At 37.9% G+C, this 26637-nt stretch overlaps 2 protein-coding genes across 4 annotated transcripts; both read left to right on the top strand.

The window, feature by feature from the left end:
* Nucleotides 1–174: 174 nt before the first annotated feature.
* Nucleotides 175–9556, top strand: sirt2 (sirtuin 2 (silent mating type information regulation 2, homolog) 2 (S. cerevisiae)). Of its 2 annotated transcripts, none has more exons than XM_028044987.1 (16): nucleotides 175–308; nucleotides 1312–1361; nucleotides 1519–1567; nucleotides 3487–3597; nucleotides 3812–3853; nucleotides 3957–4063; nucleotides 4144–4200; nucleotides 4285–4353; nucleotides 4444–4573; nucleotides 4642–4701; nucleotides 4851–4906; nucleotides 4992–5068; nucleotides 5193–5244; nucleotides 5345–5412; nucleotides 7237–7303; nucleotides 8442–9556. In XM_028044987.1, coding segments are annotated over exons 3-16 (1083 nt in total). In that variant the 5' UTR covers nucleotides 175–308; nucleotides 1312–1361; nucleotides 1519–1566; the 3' UTR covers nucleotides 8628–9556. The 2 variants fall into 2 exon arrangements, with proteins under 2 accessions (XP_027900788.1, XP_027900787.1); XM_028044986.1 differs by lacking the exon at nucleotides 175–308 and adding an exon at nucleotides 1048–1213.
* Nucleotides 9557–9699: 143 nt separating this feature from the next.
* On the top strand, nucleotides 9700–25373 carry rinl (Ras and Rab interactor-like). 2 transcript variants are annotated; one of them, XM_028044982.1, is made up of 11 exons: nucleotides 9700–11394; nucleotides 11590–11755; nucleotides 17165–17276; nucleotides 18148–18220; nucleotides 19307–19395; nucleotides 19484–19566; nucleotides 21158–21377; nucleotides 21469–22137; nucleotides 22224–22547; nucleotides 22707–22838; nucleotides 23797–25372. In XM_028044982.1, coding segments are annotated over exons 1-11 (2364 nt in total). In that variant the 5' UTR covers nucleotides 9700–11392; the 3' UTR covers nucleotides 24291–25372. The 2 variants fall into 2 exon arrangements, with proteins under 2 accessions (XP_027900783.1, XP_027900784.1); XM_028044983.1 differs by lacking the exons at nucleotides 9700–11394; nucleotides 11590–11755 and adding an exon at nucleotides 14827–14900 and having other exon boundaries at nucleotides 23797–25373.
* The last annotated feature ends 1264 nt before the right edge of the window (nucleotides 25374–26637 follow it).

Genomic DNA, 26637 nt, shown 5'->3' with positions numbered 1-26637 from the left:
GGTCAATAGCTGAAATAAACTTACTTCTATCACTTATGATAATTATACTTTTATTTGATAGTGGTACCAACAACTATGCCACATGTGATTTTGCAGTAAAATAAATAACCTTAAATTAATTTCTTTATTTGCTTATATTCCCTTTTTGGTGTTTATTGCCTTTTTTTGGTTTTAGCTATGATTAATTTTAATATTCAATACTTTTATTTTGAAGGGATGACGTCCGGTCTAACTGGACTGACCACATGCTATAACGTAGACCATAAAATGTATCTTGTTAGAAGCGGGCCCCTTGTTTGAGGCGCAAGGTATGTGTGTAGTAAGTGAGTAGATGTCTTAGATATTGTGTTAATAAAACTGTGCATTTGCTTATATGCTAAAACTAAAGTTATTTTTGGTTGTAGCATTATTTTAAGTTATGAACGTTAAGTTGCAAACATAAACGGTTGTAAACGTATGTATTTTTGTTGCATTTTGGCTTGCACTGTGTTTTTCAGTGCACGTCCCTTACGGTGAAACCAGGGGTTAGTGCTTATCAATAAAGTCTCATCCTTCACGTGGGTGCGGGGAGGGCATGATGCAAGTAATATATTAATTCATTCTTTCATTAATTTTTAATATATTTTAAACATTATGCTATGTAGTTAATTGCCAATACAGTGTCCGTGTGTGTAAGTGTATGTATTTGTAATCTGCACCGTGGAAGCTTATGTGAATAATAAAGCCCATAATCCAGTGTGAGCCTGTTCTGCAGCAGAAGCACAACGAACTAATGAAGACACCAAGAAATAAAATAAACAGTGATAGTCGTTTCTGCAATATCTTAGTTGGCAAATGTGAAAATTAAACATTGTTAAAATACTTCTATGTTTGACTCACCTGATGTTCTACAACCAAATAAATTGGCGATACGTTTAATTGCAACTTTTGCTTATTATTGGGTTAGTTGATATTAAGAGTTTTAGAGTATTTTTTATTATTTTTTTGTAATAAGAAAAGTGAACATCAACGGGAACTAATGTTTCCTTTGAACGCGGTAGCGGTTCACGCCGACGTAATTTTCCGACGGACAATAAGAAATGGGAACAGCTGGGTACATTTAAAGCGTCGGGTTCCTGTATATTTTCTCCGATTTTAGCGATTTTTATTGGATTTAAACCAAAACAGTGTCGTGTTGGAGTCCTAGCAGGCGGATAAATGTCTGAACCATCAGGTAGGACGACTGTCTGGTCCAGAAAGGAGACGCAGTTGCATCTTTGTCCCTTTAAAACAAGAATGTCGAGTTTTACGTCATGTTGGTTTCATTTCCAGAGTTCCCCAAAAAAGAAGAACAAGGGGAGGAGGCCACCGCTGAACCCGAGGTGGGAGTCACTGTTTTCTGTCGGGCTTGAGTTGATTTTTAGTTGCTGTCAGATGTAGTGAGACCCAGACGATGGTTAGCATCATAACAAAGAGCTGCTAATAGCAGTCACCAATCAGTGAACTGTTTCTACCAGTCACACATTGTTTTTTCTGCAGGATCAATCAGACACCAGCAGTGAAGACGAAGCTGCAGGAGAAGCAGAGAGTACGTTTAAAAATACCGCATACACTCACATACAGCGGTGGAGAAAATACTCAAACGTTGTACTTAAGTACTGTAGTAAAGGTACATTAACATTATCACTTGAGTAAAAGTAAGTGTTTGCTTTTAAAAATAGTTAAAGTATTGAAAGTTAACCGAAATCAAAACCATTGTGTGATTTTAACAGCAATAAATACATTCAAGTAAATGTTGTCTGCCTGAAAAAAGGGGCATTAGAGTCATTTTTGAACAGGTAAACTTGAATATAGGGCTGTTGTAAACAAATATTTTAGTGATCTAGCGATTATTCTTATGATTAATCGAGTAATCGGATTAAACAAATTATTAAAATACTGGTAAATCTAACATAACAGCAGTGTTACTATCAAATACCAACATCAGTCCATTTGTTCATATTTGAACTTCCCTAACAATAACTTTTCTGTAGTTTAAGAAATTAACCTGTAACAATAATAGCTCACTTTTTAAGTTAAGCTGAAGAAAAGTTACACAAAATTCTGAAATTATATTCAATTTAATTATAAAGATTAATGCTCACAAATACACTTATATTTGAAAAAAAAGTGTATACTCCAGCTTTTTGTTTATGTATTCATCTCCAGTCAATTTAATAGATGAACTCTCATTTTGCCCAAACATTTATAGCTTTTCTGTTCATTTTAGCGACGTCATTTGGCTCCTTAGTTTGTCACAGAAACTCATCTACCAGATATGTACCACCACGATGCGTTCCGCCACACGTTTGTTGAGACCGGGATGACATGAAATTAATTTTCCGGTTCGTCCGTTAAGCTATAGTTGCACTATAAGCAGCAACTACACAACAGCCGCCCGCCGTGCTCAGTAGCATTTTATTGAAGTTTCACAAATCAGAAAAAGGTTTCACAAACATGGTTCTAAATATGTTGCTGTTAGTTGAAAATAATCCAATCCAGGTTTGAAGTGTCTAGGTGTTGTAGTTTTGGAATTGGAGCAGATCTCATGCGACCAAGACCGAAAAAAAATTGCCCTTTATTGCAGTTTCACAAATCAGAAAAAGGTTTCACAAATTCCAAACATGGTTCTAAATATTCTTCTATTAGTTGAGAATAGTCCAGTCCAGGTTTTAAGTATCTAGGTATTGCAGTTTTGGAATTAGAGCAGTTCTAGTATGATCCAGATGCAAAAAAGTGGTAAAATCAACCTTTATTGAAGTTTCACAAATCAGATAAAAGTTTAACAAATCACAAACATGGTTGTAAATATTTTGCTATTAGAGCAGAATAAACCAGTCCAGGTTTGAAGAGTCTAGGTGCTGTAGTTTATAAACTATAGTCGATTAAAGATGCAAAAGGTAGTGAAAAATTAGGTGGAATTGCCCTTCAGTCTTTTCCCGAATCGGAAACCAACTTCAGGTTCGTGTGTTCAGTCTATCCGCTCGTCCCTCGTTCGCTCTGAACCGCCACCAGGCAGCAGCTCCGGGAGGAGAAAAGCTGCCGTACTGCAGGCATCGCGCCAGTTATTTTAAGGAGACTTATTGGTCCCCCGAAAAATAATAAAAGCCCGGACATTATCATGAATCAATAAAATCCTCCCAGAGCAAACTTAAAAATGCTGCCATCACTTAGCTTTCATCAACAACTCAGGCAGAAGTGAGAGCACCGTGCAACATAAATTAACTTTGATGCATATAAATTTTCCTCGACCAGTTTTAATAATCGAGGTACTCAAATCACTCGAGGAATCGTTTCAGGCCAACTTGAATAAGTTTTTGATTACTTTCAAACTTATAAATAACAACAACAAAAAATTAATGTGTAACACAACATATAGAAATGTAGTGGCGTAGAAAGTACAGATACGAAATGTGAAAACGTGAATAAACTGATCTTGTTTTTCCTTTTCTCTCCTGTCCTTTCCAGTGGACGTCTTGCGCGGCCTCTTCTCCAATGTGCTGGGGTTGGGCTCTTCAGAGAAAGTTCTGGATGAGTTGTCTCTGGAGAGCGTGGCGCGCTACATAAACAGCGGCAAATGTGAGTTTTGTCTTATTATGTTTTACTTTATTTCTGGGTATTTGCAGGGTTACAAAATCACTGATAATAATAATAATAAATATATATTTAATCTGAGTACATTCATCCAGAAAAAGAAAATAAGATTTAGAGAGTGCTAAATTATTCATTAATGGATTCATGACTGAATCATGAATCCATTTATCATCAATGTTTTTACCTGTCTTTGCCATAGGTAAAAACATAATTTGCATGGTTGGAGCAGGAATATCAACATGTAAGTATATCCCATTCATTTTGAGAGAATTAAGCATTTATTGATTATTATTAAACAGTTTTTGTGCTGTTTGAGTAATTTCTCATGATTTCTTCCTGCACAGCTGCTGGGATCCCGGATTTTCGCTCTCCAGAAACCGGTCTCTATGCAAACCTGCAAAAGTACAACCTGCCTTACCCGGAGGCCATCTTCCAGATCGATTACTTTAAGGTCTGTTCAAGATCGAATCGCATCTCTCAAAACAGTGACATGTGAAAATTGAAGAATTGTCCATAATTTCATTACTTCAGAATCATCCAGAACCATTCTTTGCTTTGGCCAGGGAGCTGTACCCAGGACAGTTTAAGGTACGACAAGCAGGCTGCAGATTGGGAAAAGCCGGTCCTTACCAAATACTCAGAGTTGTTTTTTACCCTTATGCTTGGTTTTAGCCCACAATCTGCCACTACTTCATAAAGATGCTGAAGGACAAGGGGGTTCTGAGACGATGCTACACGCAGGTGGGGGAGAGAAAGAACATGTCGCTACACACAGAATAATTCAAATTACTTTAAGTTCCTGTATCCATGTTGGTGTGCATGTCTGTTCAGAACATCGACACCCTGGAGCGAGTCGCAGGGATAAAAGGAGACGATCTGATCGAAGCACATGGAACATTCTACACCTCTCACTGTGTCAAATTGCTCTGCAAAAAGGAGTACGACCTGGACTGGATGAAAGGTGCTGCGACATTTTTAAGCTCCTGTGATCTCCTGAGATTTGAGATTCTAATTTTGTCTGTGTTTTAGAAAAAATCTTCTCTGACGAGATTCCAAAGTGTGAAAAATGCAGCAGTTTGGTCAAACCAGGTGAGTCGATCATCATTTTTGTTCATTTAAAATTTAGCACTATTCGTCTTAGTTCTGCAAATTTTGTTGCTGAATCATTGATTTTATTTCTACTTCCAGAAAGATCCCAGATCTTTTCTCACCGTTTGTCCTTATCTCGCTTTCCTCAGATATAGTATTTTTTGGAGAGAGCCTGCCAACCCGTTTCTTCACTACCATGAAGATGGTGAGCTCATAACAGTGATTTGTTCATGATTTAACCTCTGCAAAAACATAAACAAATTAATGTCTCACCTTTGCTTCCCTGTCAGGATTTTCCTCTATGCGATCTCCTCATAGTCATGGGCACATCTCTGCAGGTTCAACCGTTTGCAAGTTTAATCGGCAGGTACTCCACATCTAGTCTCAGTAGCATTTCTAATCTGATTGTGTAACATAACTTAGTCATTTCTGAAACTGTCCTGCTTTGGCTTTCCTGTTGGATTCTTTCATCTTCCATTTTTGTGATTTAGGGTTTCAAAAAGTTGCCCCAGGTTGCTCATTAACATGGAGAAAACAGGACAGGCGAGTCTTTACTGCTCCATCACCTTTACATACCTACTTTCTTCACACTGCCTTGTCTAAGCCACTGCAGCTGGAAAGGTTTATTTGTTTCTGTCTGCAGGCAGATCCTATTTTGGGGTTGCTTGGCTTTGGAGGAGGGATGGACTTTGACTCAGAAAATGCGTACAGGTAATGCTGAGATTCTGTCTTATTATTTGATAAACTGGCTGAGATGTTGATCACTATCTGTTGAGGATACTTTTATTTTTATTAGAGGTGATCTGAAAAACTGACAATTTCAAGATTGACCAGCCAGTTGGAAACATTTTACATGAAAGGTGTGAAAGTTCAGTGCAGATTCTGCTGACAACACGTTATCTATTTTCATGGTAAAAGAAATACAGAGATGTAAGAAACTATTTTAAAGGAAATTGTATTTTGAACGACACATTAAGACATGTCTGTTATCCATAAAGCCAGCAGAAAGATTGAGACGTTCAACAGGAACACTGAACTGTATTTTATTAGTTTGAGTTTCTTAACATGTGTTCTTGTCATGTGCTACGCTTAAGAGTAATGGCAGCATTTTTTAAGTTTTAAAGCTCTTCATCTACATTCTCCAGAAAATCCACAAATCGGTGGCTGTTTTTACAATGACACCAAGTAATTGCTAGAAGGAAATATTTTGATTACTGTCATAAGTTAAGTTATATTTCTTAAAAACAAATGGTATTTATTAAGCATTACAGTAAGACTTACAATTCTGATCAGTGCATTTCTTTTTCTTATCCTAATTATTTATGTCTTGTTTTCTGGATGAGGGGTATTATTTAGCCACCAGGGGGCAGGGAACTAGCATGCATAATTTAGGTAGAAATGACTGAATATAAATATCAGAATAGCATCCTGAGAGTGATCACTTTGCATTCTGAAAGAATTGCCATCAGTGTTTTTTCTATTCCTGTTCGCATGAAGCCGAGAATAGAATATAAGTATATATCTTATTGTCCCTAAAAAGAGATTTGTCTTGAACATAGTTTTACACAGCTGCAAGTAAAAACACTAAAACACAGACTCAAATCAACAGTGCAACAAGTGGTGTGTATAGGTGTTAGTGGTGAAAAGCAACGTGGTGAGTTGCTGATGTGCCGTGGAACAGACTGACTGAGGCTGGAACAAATGACAGTTTCTGTTTGTTGGTCCCACACTGTGGCACCCTCAGTCTCCTTCATATTCAGTGAACTGTGGGTGTTCAAAGTCACATTCTCATCACTGCTTTTTCATTTATGGTCTGTCTGGTTCAAAGTGTTTCAGGATGATTATTTTTATGATGGCTATATAAATGCTATATAAACTTAACTGCCCCTAAATTGGACAGTTAAGTTACTAAACGAGGCTGTGATCCAGTACCGTGTAATGCTTTTCAGAGTGGTACCGTAAGAAGAAATTACCAACCATATGCAATCTTAGTCTTCTTAGAAAGTATAGTCTTTACTGCAGTTGTGTGTACAGAAAGTCAGTTCTACATAGATACTCCTATCAACAGATTAACAAGTACAAATAAATAAAATTTTCATTTTTAATTTTAGAGTCTGGAAGACAGATGTGTGTGTACAGCTGTTTGTCTGGTTTGAATTGTTTTGTTTTTGTACCAAGAGATTTTAAGCTAACCACTTTGTAATTAATGAAAATAACATCAAGAATCAACATTGATATATATGATCTTATTGATATATAGACGTAATTAAATATTTGTTCATTGTATATTTGAGTTGGGTTTTCTTGTTTGTTTTTATGCTCTGATCTACTTGTGAAAAAGTTTGTTTTCTGAAACGGTTTGTTGTGCCTTTAATAATAAATCCACCGAGATAAACAAGTGCAAGAAAAATCTAAATTTAATGATGGATTAGTTAAAGACATAGATTTTATTTTTTGTTTTTTTGTGATGGGATATGAAAGCCTGTCTTGAAATAATCTCCGCATCCAACATGTTGTATTTTTTCCTGGTTTCAGAGACGTAGCTCAGATCAGTACGTGTGATGACGGCTGCTTAGCTCTCGCTGACTTGCTGGGTTGGAAGGTGAGCCCCACAGTTTTCTCATTGAAATCTTGTATGCCTGCAGCTTTGCAGTATTTACCGCTGAACTCCATCAGTAAAGAATGAACACATAATCATAAAGCTGCTGTGTCACTGATTATCTAAAATGCATTTCATGTGGGTCTAACTATGAAGAGCGTTGTAAAGTGTTTACTGCATAATGACAGAATATGCTATTTTCAGTGTGATGTGATTCTCTCATCCTCCAAAGTTATAATTATTGACCACCTTAGTCTGAAAGTTTGGTGTTTTTATATACAGCCTACAAAATCATCTAATTGGTCATAAAAGTAAGCCACAGTAGGTCAGGCTGCTGTCAATTGGTGTAAAATATTCAGCATGGTGAGTTGAAGTAAATCTTCATCAGTGCAGACAGAGTGTCTGCAGTGTAACATAAAATATTGAGTCATTGCTGTAAGATTTGCATTGCAATTACAGTGGACTCTGTATATTCTCATTACTTGTAGATTTGCCAAAATCTACAAGTAAAGCAAAATTATCTAAATTACTGCGGAAAACCTGCCTGTTAGCAGATCTTTTCATAGAGCATTTCTAAAATACTCAAAACTAAATCCAGCTTTGGAAACTGAAATTCTTTGATGAAATGATATTGGTTGTCCTTTCCACAGCAGTCAGTACAGCAGTTCCATTCATTTCCCTTGGAGCTGATTGACTGAATTGCAAGAAATTACACCTAAATAAGAAAGGCTATAGATGTTAGCATCTGCTGTATTGCTAAAACCACTGTGTGTGTGTTAATGCATATTAAAGTATATTTAGTGTTTGAACTGTTAAAATAAGCAGTTATAACTGTTTTTAGAGCGAAGTCTCAAGTATTTGTGGATGGCTGTTTTATGGGGATTTTATAGCACTAGCTATTATGTATCGTATATCTAAATTATAAACCTCATGCTAGCTGGAGGTAGCATCTCTTGGACTACAATATGAAAGACAATACTAGAGATCTGTTAACTTTAAGCTGCGTAACTACATGCTACATAGAAACACATTATTCATTTGACACCATAAAACTTGTATCTCTTACTTTTTGGTGCTCATTTGGCCTCTATTATGTTTATATTCTGTATTCATTCCTGTTTTGTTTTCCACATTCGCCCAGGCGGAGCTGGAAGAGCTTGTGAAGAACGAGCATGCCAGGATCGACAGTGAGGACAAGCAGGAAAATCCCGGAGGAAGCGAAGGAGCTGCAGTCAAAGGAGCTGCAGTCAAAGGAGCTGCAGCCAAAGGCGCTGCAGCCAAAGGAGCTCCGGCTTCAGCTGAACCAAAATCCAAAGCAGAGGAGTGACCTGTGTTTAATTAACAAAACAAAAGCAATGACACAGTTTATAGCTTTACCAGAGGTTAATACTGTATATGAGGGTTTGATTTTTGGAAATTAAGGGTTTGATGTTCAGAAACATCAGCTCTGTTGGGTTTCTCTGATTGTATATTCTCAGATCTGAGGATGGTTCTTTCACATAATTATACTTTTGTTTATGTCAGTCATTTTGCACTTTACTAACTTCTCTATATTTTCCACAAGCTTCTATTTGTCCCAGCTGAAGATAACATTTTCCCTCTGATTGATTTAATTTCGTTGTATGTAGATTTTAGCCCCATGCGTTCCTTCTAAGCATAATCGACTCTTAATGATTGATGTGTGCTGATGAGCTGCATTTTAATGAGAACCGGATGTGGATTTGAGATAACGATGTTCTGTTAGGTGGCCTAACATTCCCTCCCCCCAAGCTAAAAGCAGTTCATCTGATAAAGCTGTCACAATGTTTCCGTCAGCTAATTAACTTCCTGGTTGGTAAAAATGTTGATACATTTGATAGACAGTTTACTAGAACCATCACTGGTTTTTACTTTTGTTCAACTTTTAGTCATTTTATTTTAATTGTTTAGTCATTTAAGCAAAACTATGAGACAAATAATATTTTTGTGTAATGTTCATCTTGGAACAGCAGAAAGAATTGGAAGCAGTCACTTTTCAGTCGAGCTCTTTACTAGTTTAGTTTTAATAGCCAATAAATTTAGATTCAAAGCAACATAAAGAGGAAAAAAACAGACGTGATTCGTACGGAAAAAAAGCTGAATGAAAGATCTCTGAGAGCATGAAGCATTGTTTAAAAAAAAAAAAAAAATACTCACCTGGACTTAAATATGTTGACATGTACTAATTCCAACAAACAGTGCAAATTCCTGCAATAAATGTTTCCTTTGTTAAACTAATCAAGTTCACTTCGTGTTAATGGAGAAGTGTGTCATTCTACTTTCTTCTTATGAATGCAGTTGATTAAAAATGATAGTGGAAATGTCAGACTGAAACTCTAGTTACCGCACTTTGCTCCGTCTGTCATTCACCTGCCTAATAACGATTTGCTCAGGATTTCCTCCTTCTTAGTAGTTTAAACTCTGTACGATCAGGTCAAAGGTCATCCCCCCCGGCAGATGTAGATTTAAAATCGTTTTTATTCAGTCAAGAAGTTTGTTCTGAAAATAAATCAGATTGGCATCTTTCAAAAGAGAATAAAACAACGTAAAAGGAGAATGAAGTTAAAAAATGATTTGTTGAGTGGAATATTGCGTGTCAAAAAGAATAAAATCTTTGAGAAGTCTTTAAGGTAGGTCTAAAAATCAACCACTGTCCTCTTTTGCTCTCCTATGAAAGAGGTTTGACTGACAGACCAGCCCACAAGGTCATGTCTGCACATTTTCAGCTAGAAATAGTCACACCACTGTTACCAACATTTCAGACAAAATTATTTTATCGTCCAAAAACAGAATTGGCAGGTCAAGCTTAAAGATTGGTAATCGACGCACACCTACAAATGATGCTTAATTTTTGTATTTTTTGCTTTTAATCCACTAGTTTGTTTAAACGCAATCATGTTTTTTTTATTTAAAGAGGCACAGCGTCCTCAATGTGCTTTAATGGTGACCACAATAAAGTCTTATAGGACACATGTTCCAAATTTCCTTTTGAACAGTTAAAACAGGGGAATAAATCATTTAAAATAATGTGTGAAACTGCATTCATAAAGTTCTATTATATTATCATGTAATAGAGTAGATCTTTCTTCACTTAAAATTTTATGTTATGCAATAAAAACAAAGATTCATTAAAAATATATACGTATATATATATAAATAAATAATGGATTTTTAGGATAATGTGTTAGTTGGAATAATGGTTAAATATGAAATTTTGCTTCTTGCGTCCACTCCAGCAGTCGATGGGGGAGCGTCAGGGTCAGCACTGGAAAGTTCACCAGTCCATCACTGGACTTTATTGCCCAGACAGTCCTGTACTTGATCCTACATCGTTTGAGATTACGATGTAGGTTAGCACCTTTTCTGATTTAAAAACGACAATTAATCTTTTTTGCCCTGGAAACACTGACCTATCAACAACACCTCAAAGCGAGCGGTTTCCATGACATGCAGAGCTGTGAAAGCTATCCAGGCACTCACAGAGAGCACAAAATAACCTCAAACCTTTGTTAAATTGTCCTTTTTTTTCTTCTGCTGTAAGATTTTAGAGCTTGTTCCTCTCATGTGTGACATGTTGTGCCCTATAGAAATTCACAGATTATCTTAGCATTGAAAGGTTGTAAAAGTTGCCCAGCAGAGGACATCCGCAGCTTCGCAGTTACACATAAATATAGCCTCATGGTGCATTTAGAGAACATGCAGTCTGTTCAGAACGTGCTCAGAGTTTTGGTTAACCACAGGCTGACTCGAGAAAAGGGCAGGGTATAAGTAGCTGCTGTGAGTTTTCTAATGGAACCCTAAGTTGCTTTAGTTGTTATGTGAAACGGGACAGAAGGGAAAAATTTCTTCTCAGCAGCACGGGTCGTTGATACAATGTTGAAATGTGGAAAATTTGTCCCATTAATGCAGGAAATCTCTTGGGGTTGTGTTGCAGAGACGAAAGTGAACTTCCTATTTTAGCCCCGCTGGTATTTTGAGCTCTTAAGCAACACGTTCTCTGCAAGAAGGAAAGAGGAGTTTAAGAGAGAAAAAACTGAAAAATGTGCAGACATTTCTGAGGAAACGAAGAAAGACATGTAAGTACAACCTGATTACTTGTCTTTAATTATTTTTGAAATTTTGGAAGAATTCAAAAGACAAACCCCCCCCCAAAATTACACCTACGATTGTTCCCAGCCTGTAAACTTTCTTTGCAGAGGTGTCAAACCGTTGCTCTGTGTGCATAAATATGCTGTGCATGCCGGTCATAGTGTTTGTGTGTTGGTGTCCAGGGCAGTGCATGCTCCTGTTAACGGGACGACAGCAATCCCATGGAGAAGCAGCCGGCGGAGACTCTCGCTGCTGGAGAAACTCAGGGGCTGTCAGGACGCCTGGTGTCCCGGGGCCCCCTGGGACAGAGAGGGGGCCCACTCTGCTATCCGTGGAGCACCAGCTGGGGTAAGAGAGGAATTATCTGTTCAGTGACGACAAGTTCGTAAACAAGAATTTGTTGAGAGCATAATTTCTATACTAGAATGAATTCCTTTTTTGAGAAATAATGACCAGAACACTTATTTACTTTTTTTAACTTGTATATAAGTAAAATATATATATATACATATATATATTTATATTTATATTATTGTTGCCCTGCCATCTAAAAACAGACAATTATACAAAGACATTTATCAAAAGACACTTAAAAACAAATAGTGCTTATATTTTTAGTAGCCTTTTAGGTTTTATCTCAAAATGGAAACAAAAGATGACAAACTTTTAAGAAATGTTCTCAACTGAGTCTCTGATACGTCCAAATGTTAGAGAATTTAAAAGCCAGGTCCTGCTGAAAAAGCCTGTGTGACATGAATGGATACGTGTTCATTAAAATCAACAATGATTTGTAAGTTTCTGTTTTTAAACTTATCTTCAGTCGGAAAAAGTTGAGGCACCTTTTTGTGAAAAGGCCAAGAAGTGTGGCTCCTAAAGTCTGAATATTGTAAAAAAAAAAAAAAAAGTTCTCACTCTAGAAAATGAGGCTCAGGTTATCGTTATGCATAGAGTGAAATATTTCATCCCTTTGTTTCTTGTAATTTTGATGGATAATAAAAACCCCAAACTCTGAATATTACATACGATCAGTCTTCTGAAAAGCTCATTTTTATGCCTTAAATTCTTGTATTTATTGTTGAGTAAATTACTGCACCAGTGCGTCCTGGCATGGAGGTGATCAGGTAACGGTGTTATGGAGGTCCAGATTTCTTTGATATCTCCCTTCAGGTCATCTACCTTGGTGCGTCTGGTGTTTCTTATCTTCCTCTTGACAACAGTTCATAGATTTTCTATGGGGTTAAAAGTCAGGAAAGTTTACTGGTGCATCAAGCTCAGTACCATCACAGTCATAGAAGCAGCTTTTGGTAGCTTTGGCAGTGTGGGCAGCAGGTGCCAGGTCCTGCTGGAAAATTAAACCAGCATCTCCGTACAGCTTGCCGACAGCGGCTTCATTTACCGTGGTCTTCGGAAACCCAGTGGACCAGAACCAACAGATGATCCCCCAAACCACAGCCAATTTCACTGACTGTGGAAACTTCACACTTCTGTACCGCCCCACTCTTCCTCCAGACAACTTGGACCTCGATTTCTAAATGAAATGCAGAGCTTACTTTCATTTGAAAACTGGACTTTGCACCACTGAGCAACAGTGGTCCAGAATAAGTAAGACACCTCTGCTATAGAGTGGTCTGACATGTGGAATGCAACATTTGCAACCCATATTTAGGATTCGTCTGTTCGTAATGACTCTTGGTGCGCTGACTTCAGCCTCAGTCCACTACTTGTGAAGCTGCTTGATGATCCTCTCAAAGCTGCAGTTAGCCCTGCTGCCATTGCACCTTTTTCCTCTACACGTCTTTCTTCCTCTCAACTTTCTATGGGAATCCTTGGATACAGCCCTGTGTGATTAGCAATGACCTTTTGTGGCTTTCTCTTTTAGTGGAGGGGATCAATGATTGTCTGTTGGACAACTGACAAGTGAGCCATCTTTCAAACTCTGTAAGCTACAATTTGCAATTTGTGGATTCAACAAATATAATTTTTATTGACATTTTGTTGATCATCTGTATTTCTGATGCCTTCAATTTTGTTTTAAACAATCTGCAAGCTGTAAACATCAAAATTACAAGAAAGAAAACCTTGTCATATTTAACTCTGCTGGTCATATATAGGAGCTTCACTTTTAGAAGCGAGTGACAATTGGATGATTAACAGGAATCTTTAACACCTAATGGTGTGTTGAAGAAGTAATTCATTTATTTGTTTCAGGTGTGCTGGTTCAGGAAAACTTGTAAAAAGTGAAGGACAAAGTATTTTGAGGACCAGGATTTAAAACTACTAGTTTTCAAGTCACACTGCCCTGAATTTCTTTTGGTGTTTCCCTGCTTGAATACATCTGATTCAAATGATTGTAGCTAAGCAAAGGCCTGCTAACCAGTCATCAATTAAAGTCAAGCATGCTGAAGCAGGAAAGCACGTAAAACGTGAAGGACAGTTTGTCTTGAGGACCAGGACTGAAACACTCTGGTCTAGATCGCCTGACCAGAGGCTGAGTCAAGAAGAAGACCAAACCAATTTCAAGGCTGTAATAATATTATAGTGGTTGTGGCAAACATAAGCAAGAAGGTGTCCAATTAATTACCTCTCCATTTTTACACTGTAAAAATCCATGTTGACACTCCTGAATGCTTCTCCAAGTTGCAGTAAAGAAAACAGTGTTTCTGACTTTTCTTGAGGGAAACAAATGAGTCCAGCAGGTCTGAGATCAACACAGGATGGACTGAAAATGTATTCAAGTCCAAGACTTTGAAAATGGGGTCTCAAGACCAAATCCATTCAAGTAACGTCAAACTACGACATGGTAACGGGGTTTTTGTTTTACAGAAACATTACTATTACTTTGCTACCGATGATCCAACCGTTTATCATCTATACACTTTTTGTGTTTAGATGAGTTCTCTGTGAATCTAATAATCGAATTGTTTATTGTGAGAAATGAAGCAATTTCTCTTCTAAAAGACATGCTAAATTTTGGCCTTTTCAGTGGCTCCTAAATCTGTTTAGACTTGATGTGATGAAGCTATGCAGTTCATGTTGTGGTCCGTCTGTTTTATATTTGCATGAATAAAATGATTATGCTGCTTAGTTTTATGAATATTTTCAGCTCTTTTTTACATTATAAACCAATGTAAGAAGTTTCTAAAACAGAATATGCTTCTCCCTTGGTACTCAGAGTAATTTCTGATCACTTTGGACATTCTGTGCCCAAAGTGATATTTATACCTTTGTTGCTATGTTTTGCATATCACCATCAACCTTTTGGTTCTCTTATGCAATCTAAATATTTTCTGAAACTTGATATCTTGAATTTTTTTTTTTTTATCCTGTTCAGCCCTTGCTCTCTCCGAGGCATCTGCAGTTCCCTTTTCTGCTTTACATCTGAAAATACAAAGAATGCTTTTTAAGCTAAATGCAGAAGTACTGTTGATTCATAGCCTGAACGTATCAGGGAAATGACTTTACAAAATGGATGCACCAGCTGCAGAAAAGCTCTGTGAGTAGCGAAAGACTTTAGCTTTTTACAGGCCGATCGTTTTAAATCGCAGCCTTCTGTTTATGCTAACCGGAAGCATAAATCGGGTTATTAACCTATGAAAGAGGAAGAAGGCTTTTTGTTGGTAGTTTTCCGGTGTGTTGTGGAGTTTGTGGTATGACATAGATGTAGAACAAAAAAAAAATGACTCGGCGGTTGGGTTGTAGTGAATCACCTAAAAAAGTGGACGTCATTTGTGTCATTCTTTGTTGAGTGATCTTGTCTTTATTTCTGAGCACTCTGAGCCTAAAAGCCACATCCTGCATGTATGTTCATAATTTTTTTCATCCTAATGAGTGGGAACACCTCTGAGCTGAGGTGAGTGAGCGGTTTCTCTGGACTCAATGTGTTACTCAAGTCCACCGTGACTCAACCTACCGCTTTGCTCTGTTGCTGCTTCTGCTTCCAGGAAAACGCAAAGGTGATCTGACTGATAACAGCAGTCTCTAATAACAGCATCTCAGTTTTTTAATCTTTTGGTATAAACATCAAAAATGCTTCTTGAGATGAAGAAAAGAAACCCTTTTTTAAAAAAACGGTTAAAACTTTTGAGAGCTTCCTCTTTTTTTAGCACGCATATACTGAGAACCTTTGCCTTGAGATTTCGATTCAAATGTTGCTGAATCCTGATTGGTGCATACAAGTGTGACATCACATTTTTGCTTTTACACATATTCCAGTAACTTAACTTAACTATGGTAACTGTGTCTATTAAAAGGATTAACCAGTGACGTTGTTGTGTTAAAATGACTAAACCTGTCATGTGAATGTAATAAATGTTTATAGGTCTTTTGCTTTGTTTTCGAATAAATCAAACATTAACCAAAATCCACAAAGTTAGTTTCTGAAAGACAAGATGTCAGTCACAAGTTTATGGGAACAGAATTTAAAGGAAATACTTCCTAGATTTTGTGTCACGAGTGAATTTTTATTGTTTAAATCAGATGTAGTGGTGATTTCAGGTCATGTAGTGACGGAGCTGCTGCAGTAGATCAGAAAACCCACTAAACATATTTAGTTCAATATATAATGAAGCAACGCCAGAATGAAGACAGAGATAAACAGATGCTATCATAGTTGTTACAAAGAAGCACTTGTTTATTTCTAGAAATTCAACATAAACAGATTGAATATTTATATTTCTACAGGGGTAAATATTACATTTGATTAATTTTCAACACAACATAAAGTAGCCTTTAGCAGGAAGGATAAGTTAAATGGTAAAATATTGAAATTAACTTTTAATAATTATTAAAATATTTAAAGAACCATCAAATGCTCACATTATAACTCCGGCCTAAGGACTGAAGTTCTAACTTACCACAGTGTGGGGTTAGAAGTGACCTAGATATTGTAAATTTGATTTGCACTATTAAGTCCCTCAAGTCTCTTACCTCTAAACTGAGGCAAGGAACTTGACTTGGACTTTTCCCTCAAATATTTGAAAGACTTGGACTTTTAAAAAATGACTTACAAACGTGTGTGTGTTTGGTCCTCACTCCAGCGACAGTGCCAAAACAAACCTTCCTCAAACTTTTTAATGAGCTTTTTCCAAAATCCTCTCCTGACTGTGGTCATTGCTGTTGCTTGTGTATCTTTTTCTGACACATCTTTTTCTTCCACTCAACTTTTCATCCAGATTCCATATCTACTCATTTCTCGAGCAAGAACCTTTTAGTGGCTTACCTTTCTTGTGGAGGATTTTGAAGTCAAGCTAGCAGTTTTCCCCTTGACCATAGAACATAACTAATGTGTTTGTAAAATCCATTTTCATTGTTCATATATGGTGAATGATTTTTGTTTTTAGGCCAACAGTCGATTAGCAGAACAGAATCTGAATTATTAGATCAATCTTGCTGCAAGATCTACCATGTAGAACTGCTGAGACAAACTGAGCTATATCTGGGTCGCATGACAGTAAACTTCACCACACACAATATCTTCACATGTCTACAACGCTTAGAGAAATGTATTTGAGTCTTTGAGAGATCAGAATGACACCATGTTGCTATAAAGATGAACTGCTGTAGCTTTCAAAAACCACACTTTTAAATTGTCAGTGTTTTATATCCACGCCTCGGTATCTCTCTTCTTGTGGCCTGGTTGCCATGGAGCCCTGCTGCGAGGTTTGTGTGTGCTGGAGTTTCAGAGGAAACGTCTTACTTCTCAGCAGGCTTCAATCGCACTTCAGACAGCTAAAAGAGTCACTTCGTGTTTCCCTGCAGAGCTTCCTGATTGTGCGAGACTCTGTGACGTCTCAGCCCTACCTACTGTGTGTGTCTGCAGGAGATCAGGATGGAGAAGTTCTCGATTATAAAATGAACTGCAAGGGAACAGGTACGAAATGATGGATACAAACATTTATCTGGGCGGAGCCCGGTTAACCGAGGTCCTTTGAGTTTCTCTTTCAACATTTCTTTACTGATTTGTTACCTCCGCTAAACATTGCAAACAAACACGTTAATCAGTCAATATTATGATAAGGCCAATGATACCATCAAGTTTAAATATATCTACATATGTTCAAATATCCGCCCAGTTATACTTGGTGAACTAAGTATTTGAAGGTTTCCCTTCAAATGCAATCATTTTTCTGTAGCCATCAAAAAGTTTTACATGTAATTCTAGAAATTCATTTCCAACTCATCAGCCTTTAGCTGGTGGTGGCTGTTTCACTTAAATGTTCACACATGGTTGGGTAGTCCAGCAGGGGAAAGAAATCCCAAATGGAGGAATTCAGGCTGACATTAACCTTTTGCAAAATCCTGATTAGTACGGTTGCAGGTATTTTCTGTGTCTGTGCAAACAATTAACTCATATTGTTTGAACTTGTGCACCTGCTGCCTGTTGTTTGATAAATTAAAGTTTTCTTATATAATTATTCTACTCCAGAGAAATAGGTTTAAGATATGTGATAATAAAACATATGACACTGTTTTTCACTCAAAACTGTATCTGCTGACCTGTTGAAACGTGGTTATTATAAACCGTCTACTGTCAGGAAAATAATGAATGACTGAGAAAAGCAGCAAGCATAACTACTTCAGCGGTGACAGCAAATTTTCTACAGAAGTCCCCTTTGTAAACTTCCTTATTTAAAGAACAAATGTAATGGAATGTAATGTAAGGCACATTCTCAGAATGTTCTTTACTTTAATGAAACGTAATGACACTGAGCTGCTCACTCTTCTCTATTTTTCTATGATAGCCTTCCAGCTCTCTGAGTCTCGTCTGTCTTTCTCTGATTTGCCTCAGCTGGTGCTCTTCTACTCTTTGACCAGGTAGGAACATACTTTACTGCTTTTACCGTATTTACAGTTGTGAGCTGAACCTTTTTGTTATTTGAGTATGAGATATACAGAGAAATAAAGTCAAATGGAGATTTTAAAGTTCTCTTAAAAACCTTATAGGATATACAGGTAATGGCAACTTTAAAGTCTTACCAAACCTCTTAAGCAAATTTAAACATCGTATTGTTACAATGCCTTCAAGAAATATTCATACCACTTGAATTTTTACACATTTTGCTGGATAGGAGTACAACATGTTTACGTATTGTACAGTATGTTATTCCTTTTTCTGTTTTTTATATTTTATGTTCTTATCTTTGTGTGAATCTACATGCTTTGATTGCCGTTTACTTTGATGTTGCACTAAAATCTCCCCCCTGTGGGGCAATAAAGTATATAATCGATCCTACTACCAGTCATGGAACCTGTGGTCCAGATAAATTTATTGTTCAGAGTGGCATCTAAATTAATTAGCTCTGCCAAATGCATCTCTTGGCTGCTTCCCTGATCAATTCAATCGATTCTCTTCTGTTCAGATATCTAAACTGCTGTTCTGTTTAGATATCAGAGCATATGTTAATAAGTTTGCAGTCATTCCTTCCTGCCTCCACTTTTGAATAATGGATTGAAGAGTGCTGTGTTAGAAGTTTAAAAAATAGTATAATGTTTTATGACCTAAGCATTGCTTTAAACCTAACCAGACCTTCCTCCCTGACCTCTCTGCTGCTCTCCTTGCTCTTTATGACATCGTTTGTTTTCTGATGTAACAAACCACATAAGAGCTGGATTTTGTTTTAGATTAAATTACATTTTAGTGAACTCTTGGATAATTAGGGGGCCTGAAATCAGACTAATCAATACCCAATGTATTCTTTTTTTGGTTAAAAAAAACATATTTTATTTACCTTTTACTTCACTGTTATATCAAACATTATGTTGCCAAGCATTGTGTTGCTGTATCATATTAAATCTATTAGTTGTGTGAAATTCTTTTATGGTTCCTTTCCTGCATATGTTCGAGATATATTACCAAGGGTTGTGAATATTTTTACATGTCTCTTTCTCTCTCCGTATCAGGGATGTGCTGGCTGTCTGCCTGTCCATCCCCCGTTGGATCTACAGTCCAACTGAGATGAATCAAGATTGTCTCTCTGAGCTTGAACCTAGTGAGTCCTTGGTTCCAGTCTCCTGCATCAAAAATACAAAACTACAGTAATTTTAAAACCATGTTAAGTAATGATTTCTGCTCTACAGAAATGTGGTTGTCCACGCCACCTGAACAACAAGCAGAAGAAATGCCCAACAAGGAGCCAAGCCATGTAATGTGCTCTATTCAGGTAAGTTATTTTGTTAGTGTGAGTAAGCATACCCGCCAAAGGAACAACTTCTCTTTTTTTACTCGGTGAGGAAGTTCAAAGTACTGCAATCCTCCCAAAAGCTGCAGTAGCACTAAACAAAACATTCACTGAGCGACTTGAGGAGGAACTTTGAAAGTTAAATTCATGCTAAAAATAATTCACTTCCTAGAGATGTAGAATAGGATAGCTGGTGACATTAGTTACCCACTTAGTAAAAATAGTTCCAACCTGTTGCTTGTCAAGCTTGTTGCTTGTTTACTTTTGTTTCTCCAAGTAAACAAAAAAGAAAAGTTGGAAACAGAAATGTTGCTCTTTGTACAGTCTTTGCAGGCCCTCAACGGGTCAAATTATAATTATTTTCTGAAATAATTAGAACGTTTGTCACACTGCCATGCTTTTAGTACCACTTCAAGCATTTGGCATGCTGTGGTGAGTGAATCTTCTTTAAATCAAGTAGGAGTGGCTGCATGGTGTGCCATTAGACCAGCAGAGGTTTGTTAACAATTATGTTTTATAAAAGCATTTTCTATAATGTAGAATTTGCTAACTTTGCGTTATGTCTACATTAACTGGATTTCTGGAAAGTTTCAAAAGTTATTTATGTTGGAGCCCACTTCATGCCCTACACACTATTACAGCATTAATAAAACTGCTTTACAATTGTATTTTTCTCACATCCATCATAATTTCTAATGACTTTATCTCCATTTCATTTCAAATGTAAATTTAAGAGGTTATATTGCTGAGTGGAAATGGCAAATAGTGTCACGTTTTAATCACACTTGCTTAAATCCTAGTGTAGTAAAGTTTGTGGACTTAGTTGAGGATCACACAATGTATGCTACAGTATCAGAAGAATAAAAAGGCAAAGCAGAAGTGTTATTTACTCCAAGCAGTATAACTGCATGCTATTGAAATGAATTGTGAGAGCTAGTGGAAATTAAATACATGAGTCTAAAAGATCAAATGAAGACATCATTGCAGCTGCAAATAGAAGCAAATAGAAATTACCATAAAAAAAATAAATTGGAATTTCAAATGACTGTTTGGATGCAGTATTTGTCTATAATGTTTCCAATGGCATGCATTAAAAGTCTGCTTTGCAGTCATATTTGTGTGAGTTGAATTACCCTGGTGGCCAACCCTGGTGTTGAGCTTAGTGATCAAGATGCAAAGTTCATACACGCGATGACAGGAAAGACATACTTAGGAAAATGGGGTTAATTACAGTTGATACTATCATATCTAATATTATTATAATATTGCGATCTCATTTTTTTATTTCATTATTACTGTGCAGTGCTAGAACTGAGCAGTTGTTATGTAAATATTGTTTTTCTATTGGAGTTTGCTAGTGATTTACTGAAAAAGGTCTCCATTTCTGTGAAAACCATGTAATAAAAGGGTTTAGTGTTAATAATAACAATGCAATTGTTCTCCCTATGCCTTTTAAAATGCTTGGTATTCGCAGGTGTGGGGATTAAAAAGCGGAAAATATCTGCCTAAATATGAGACGGACCAGTCAATCTTTCCAATCTTATTTTTTGCTCATTTGCTTGTTTTTCTGAAGCTGACTTCTGCCAATGGCGCCCTGTGCATCATAAATCCCCTCTACGTTCATGAACATGGAGATGACTGGTTGACTCACCGGCCAGCGGCTTTACAGTTATCAAATGTCAGGCGAGAGCGACGCCTCAGCACCACCCGGACTTGGGCAGGGGCTGGGATACAAAGCAAACGAGCCATCTCACTGGACCAGGTATCCAAGGCTGCCAGTACAGAGGGATCAGGTCAGAGTCAAATGCATCGACACACATAGATTGCGTTTTAAGCAGGTGGTTAAGCTTCAATTTAAAAGAGCGTGGTTTTCTCGTTGAGCAGGTCTGACCAGAGCCAGGTCCGCTGATTCCCCTCTCATCCCACAAACGCCAACAGAAGTTGTCCTCAGGAGGCCCAGCCGGGATTTAACGTGTAGCATCCCTCAAAGAGCGAGCACTGGGAGCCTTTCCACGCCCACCACACCAGGAACACCTGAGCAGCACCGCCACAGCAGCCCCGTACCTCAGTCTCCGCACAGGGTGTCCTGGATTGAAGATGGAGTTTGGTTGCCTCCACCCAGGCCTTCGTCTTTGCTCCAGCCCCCATCGCTGGAGCTTGATTCGCTGTCGATCAGCAGCATAGAGGAGGAGCAAGAGAGCCAACTAGCAGGCCCAGCGCCCCTCCACCCTTCAGCGCACCGCTTGGCTGGTAAGGTCATCAACCGTCTGTCGGCTGTGGGCCAGGCACTCGGTGGTCTGGTGTCCCAGAAGAAGAGGTTGACTAATCGGGTGGTGGAGATGAGCGAGAAGAAAGGAAACGCCTTCGGAGAGGCAGTTAAAGGATTTGTAGAGATGACCCTCAAGGGAGGTTCTGACCCCACTGGGCCTATGGGAGCAGAGTACCTACAGGAAGTGAGGTCATCACTTTCCACGCTCAGGGAGATCTTGTTGGAATATCCAGACATTCAGGCCATACTGGACAGCATCACTGACTTAAATGACTCTGAGATCGGTGAGAGACTCAAATACCCTTTTATTGCCAAGATGCATTTATTTTTGTGTATATTTCTCATCATTTGTCTTTAAATCCTCCTCTAGACTCTCTGGTGGAGCTCACTCTTCACAAAGTGGCCTTAAAGCCCGTTTCCTCCCATCTCTACTCCTGCATTCACACCTCCAGGACCAATGACGGCAGCTTTCAGCATCTCCAGGGAAACTTCCTGTTGCTAGAAAAGAACGGAATTGAAGAACTTGGTGGATCAAAAGGAGTCGGAGTCCCTGATTCTGTCACATTGGAGAGAATACAGCAGAGATGGGTCAGTATGCATGAGACCTACTCCCCAAACAAGAAGAACCAGATCCTCCTCAAGGTCTGCAAGAGCATTTACCACAGCATGAGCACTAATGCTACTTCTAGTGCAGGTAATGTAAAATTAATAATAATAATAATTTTTACTTTATTCATCCCAGCAGGAAAATTATTTCGCAGTTACAGCACATGACAGGAAATGTATGTGTGTTTGTTAATGTCCCAATACTGAGTGAGAATGGGCCGGTACCTGAAACTCTTCTCTATTGCAGGTGCGGTGTTTGGAGCAGATGATTTCCTGCCTTGTTTGACCTGGGTGCTCCTCCGTAGCAACTTGGTCAGCTTACAGGTGGACACGGACTACATGATGGAGCTGCTGGACCCCACACAGCTACAGGGAGAAGGTGAAACCAATAAGTGCCATATTTTCCTGACTATAAATAGCGTCATTCAAAAACTGTCAAGAAGAGAAAAAAAACATGTTTAAGTTGCAGTTATTTAAAAATTGCTAAACTTGATGGGACCTTTTCCATGTTGATGATTTGATCTGGTGACACATTGTGTTCAGTTGCTTTTCAACAAACTCTTTGAAAACTTTGGTTTCACTGAAAAAGCACTTGTTCTTACCAAGTGTTTTGGTCTAGGTTCTAGTGCAAATATCTTAGCACACTTGAAATAAGACGGAACTAACTTACTGGTAACTATTCAGCAAGAAATATGATCTTGTTATAAGTAAATAATTCCTTAATACAGATTTTTTTAAAAGCACTAGTTCCACTGGCAGATTATTTCACTTTTAAGAAGACATTTTTCCCATATTATAAGTGAAATAATCTTCCAGTGGTACTTTTTCCTCAGTCTTGAGGAATTATTGACATAAAGGACAGGGAAGCTGGTCAAAGTTGAAAAGATGTGAAACTCTCCTTCCAGCAGGACTGTAAACATACATAAGTATCTATTTGAATGGCCTACTCAAAGCCCAGATCAAAATCCAGTAGAGAATTTGTGCCAAGATTTAATAAAATAATGTTACCCCATCCAGTCTGATGGCGCTGTTTTCAAAAGAATAAATCAGTTTCCAGACCGCCAAGAGGCTTGCAGGTGGTTCCACAAAGCCTCAACAGAGCTAAACACAAATGCACTCCACACTTTTCAGATTTTTGCTTGTAATGTCTGTTTCCACTTCACTATCGCTTCAAATCCTAACAAAAAATGGTTACGTTTTTTAATTTAACAGCGACGTGCCAATCTCAACACTTTTACAAGGAAATATTGACTGAAATACAAAACCACAGCTTTCGTACAGTGTTGTCTAAAGTTTGTCAGTGTTGCTAAGACTCTTTTTTTTTATCTTCTTTACAGGTGGCTACTATCTTACAACTCTATACGCCTCTCTCTTCTACATCACTAGCTTTCAGCCGCGGCTGGCTGCCCGCCAGCTCAGTGTGGAGGCCCAACACTCTATCAACCAATGGCATCGCAGACGCACGCTCCACTGCAACAAGTCCCGTCGCAGCGTGCACAGACGGACGATTCGCAGGCAGACGGCCAAGCAGAACTTGGAGACAGAAACTGAGAGCAAGAGTGAAAGTGGGGGAGACAATGAGCCTGAAAATGCTGACGTTTCAGAGTGGCACACAGAAACCAGCGCGGATGCTGAGTGGAGGCCAAGTGAGAACACAGAGTGTGAACAGGAACTAGGAGACCAGCCACAGACCACGGTGCAGACAGACTTTCAACCTGCGAAGCAGCAAGAGGTGATGACCAGCGAACAGGAAGACAAGCTGAGTGTTTGCATAGAAACAGAGGAGGCTAAAGACGATTCTGATGGAGACCTGAGAGAAGACCTGAGGTGACAGTATGGGACAGTTTGTCAAAGTCTTTCCCCCTGGGTCAAACAAACCCTTCGTAAACCCACATTAATCGCTCCTCTAAAACAGCACCATAGTATCATCTGCATTCTTACATCAAGAAAGTCCCTGATGTGAGTCTTAGCTGAGGGGGTTCAGAGTGTTGCTTTCATGTTTGGCCCATGCCTCTGTGCGTTTCCGCTCTGTGTATCGACTTTATCTTCCTGTTTAGATGGTGATTCTAATTTAACCTGTGTGCGTGTTTGTATTAGACCTGGTGCACAACGCTTCTCGCTCTTTGAAACCGGACATTAGGTTAACTTCTCCTCAACTCTGAACACTGAAAAGCAGAGTCAGCGAATTAGACAGCGATCTTAGAGTTTGTCAGTCAATATAGCCTTGCAAAATTATTCATACGCCGTGAACTTTTTCGCATTTTATGACTTCACAACAATGTATATGTCATGCTTTGGGATGGCCTGGTCACAGTTTAGATGTAAATCCAAATGAGAAGCAATGACAAGCTGTTTTGGCCAAAATTTAAAAGAAATTGTACATAAGCAAAGATGGTAGACATCATTTTTTGTTTTCAGACTGAAAATTTTGATTTCTCAGAAACAAAAGGAGAAAAAAAGATTTTAAAACAAATAAATACAGTTTGGTTAAAATGAAATCCTGTTTTGGATATTTCCCAGTGGGACCACTGACAGGTGACCTGAGATGGAGTTATCTAATATGTCAGTTAAGCTTCTATCATTTTTATATGCAAATGCATATAATATTAAATAAATTTCTGTGATCAGATTAAAGTTATACACTGATGTGCTATTGCTATTTCCTTTCAAATAGGCAACTGCTTCCAGCTAGAAGCATCACTAGCTTGTTTCTTTATCACTGTACCTCAAACAAATTGTTGCCAGTGGGGGTTTGTTATAGGTCAGTAATATTTAACTGAGATTTCTGTCTTCAAGATTATATCTGTGTAGCACACACAAGTTTTTATTTATCAGAGAGCTATAATGTTCAATGGATGTGTAGCACTGCTTGCTTTTAAATAAAGATCCCTTCTCCTTCTCCTTGCTAACCTGCCTGGAATCAAACAGCATCTTAATTTAAAAATTAATTTCTATGGTTTTCAGTTCCCTACAGAAAACTTAACCCAATCAAAAGTTAAAATGATCAAAATAGGAACATTTTGCTAACTCAATAGTTCAACAAAAATGATTTCCACCTGCACCACAAGATGGCAGCATTACACCTTCAGTAACATCTTCATTGTTTAGAAGCACGGATCATAGTTTATCTAAAAAACATGTTTTTTGAGTTTGGGTCTATTTAGAATAGGTAGTAATTGTAAAGCATGATCTAGAAGCAACTTAAAAACATCCTGAAAATGGATACAGATAATTATCAGTGAGAACAAAAACACATCTTGAAAGGCTGAGAAAAAATGTTGTAATGTTGTTGGCCTGTTGTTTAAAATAAACATAGTATGCATTTTTAGTTTGTAGAAACTCCCTTATTACAGAAGGAAAATGTCAGCAGTAGTTTGAGATGTATGTGCTCCACCTGACAGCAAACTTTGTAAATCTTCTGATTTCTTTATTTTGTGTTCCTCTTTTGTCCCCTGGACACAATTTTACCCTTTAGAAGGCTGTCATGGAAATATTCTTTTCAAATATCTTTAATTAATTCAATATCTTTGGCATTCACCATGCTAAACAAATATAGTCATAAAATTTCAGAAATTCTAAAAACAAATTAACTGAATTACTTCCTCATGTTCTCCTGAGTCCTGCTAATGACCTGATTATTTGACTCAGGTGTGTTGAAGCAGAATCGCATCTAAAAGTTGTCAAGGACCAGAGCTGAAAGGTTTGGAGCTTATCACAAAATGCAAAATACTAGGATTATCTATATATAAACTACTACACATAAATTAGTGAGTGTTAAAGCTAAGTTGTTCCAGTAAAATGAAGTTGTAGTGAAGAAGAGGCTCAAAACACGTCAAGTTCCAACTGAGGAGGGAAAAAATATTAATCAAGCGCTCCCTCGTAAGTGTTTAAGGAGGTTGAAGCTGAAGGTTAATAGATGCTGTTGAATTTGAAGCACAAGCTAAAGTAGCTGCTTGAGCTGCAGGTTGTGAACTGAAAGTTGTGACACTTAAAACACAGATCCTGTTCAAGTGAAAGACAACTGAATAAACTTCAAGATCTGCAGATGTTAAAGGCTGAAAAGCTCTAAGGACATTTTCTGGCCGCATTTCTTTATATCAAATTATTGCATAGTTATTTTTTTATTGCCTTTTAATCAACAGCCTATAAATTCAAGTGTTCCAGCACAGGCTAATGAT

Source organism: Xiphophorus couchianus, chromosome 18 (genome assembly GCF_001444195.1).
Source record: "Xiphophorus couchianus chromosome 18, X_couchianus-1.0, whole genome shotgun sequence".
In the NCBI taxonomy this organism is placed as follows: Eukaryota; Metazoa; Chordata; class Actinopteri; order Cyprinodontiformes; family Poeciliidae; genus Xiphophorus; species Xiphophorus couchianus.
Note: the sequence above shows the minus strand (reverse complement) of the source record. Positions and strands in the feature narration are given on the sequence as shown.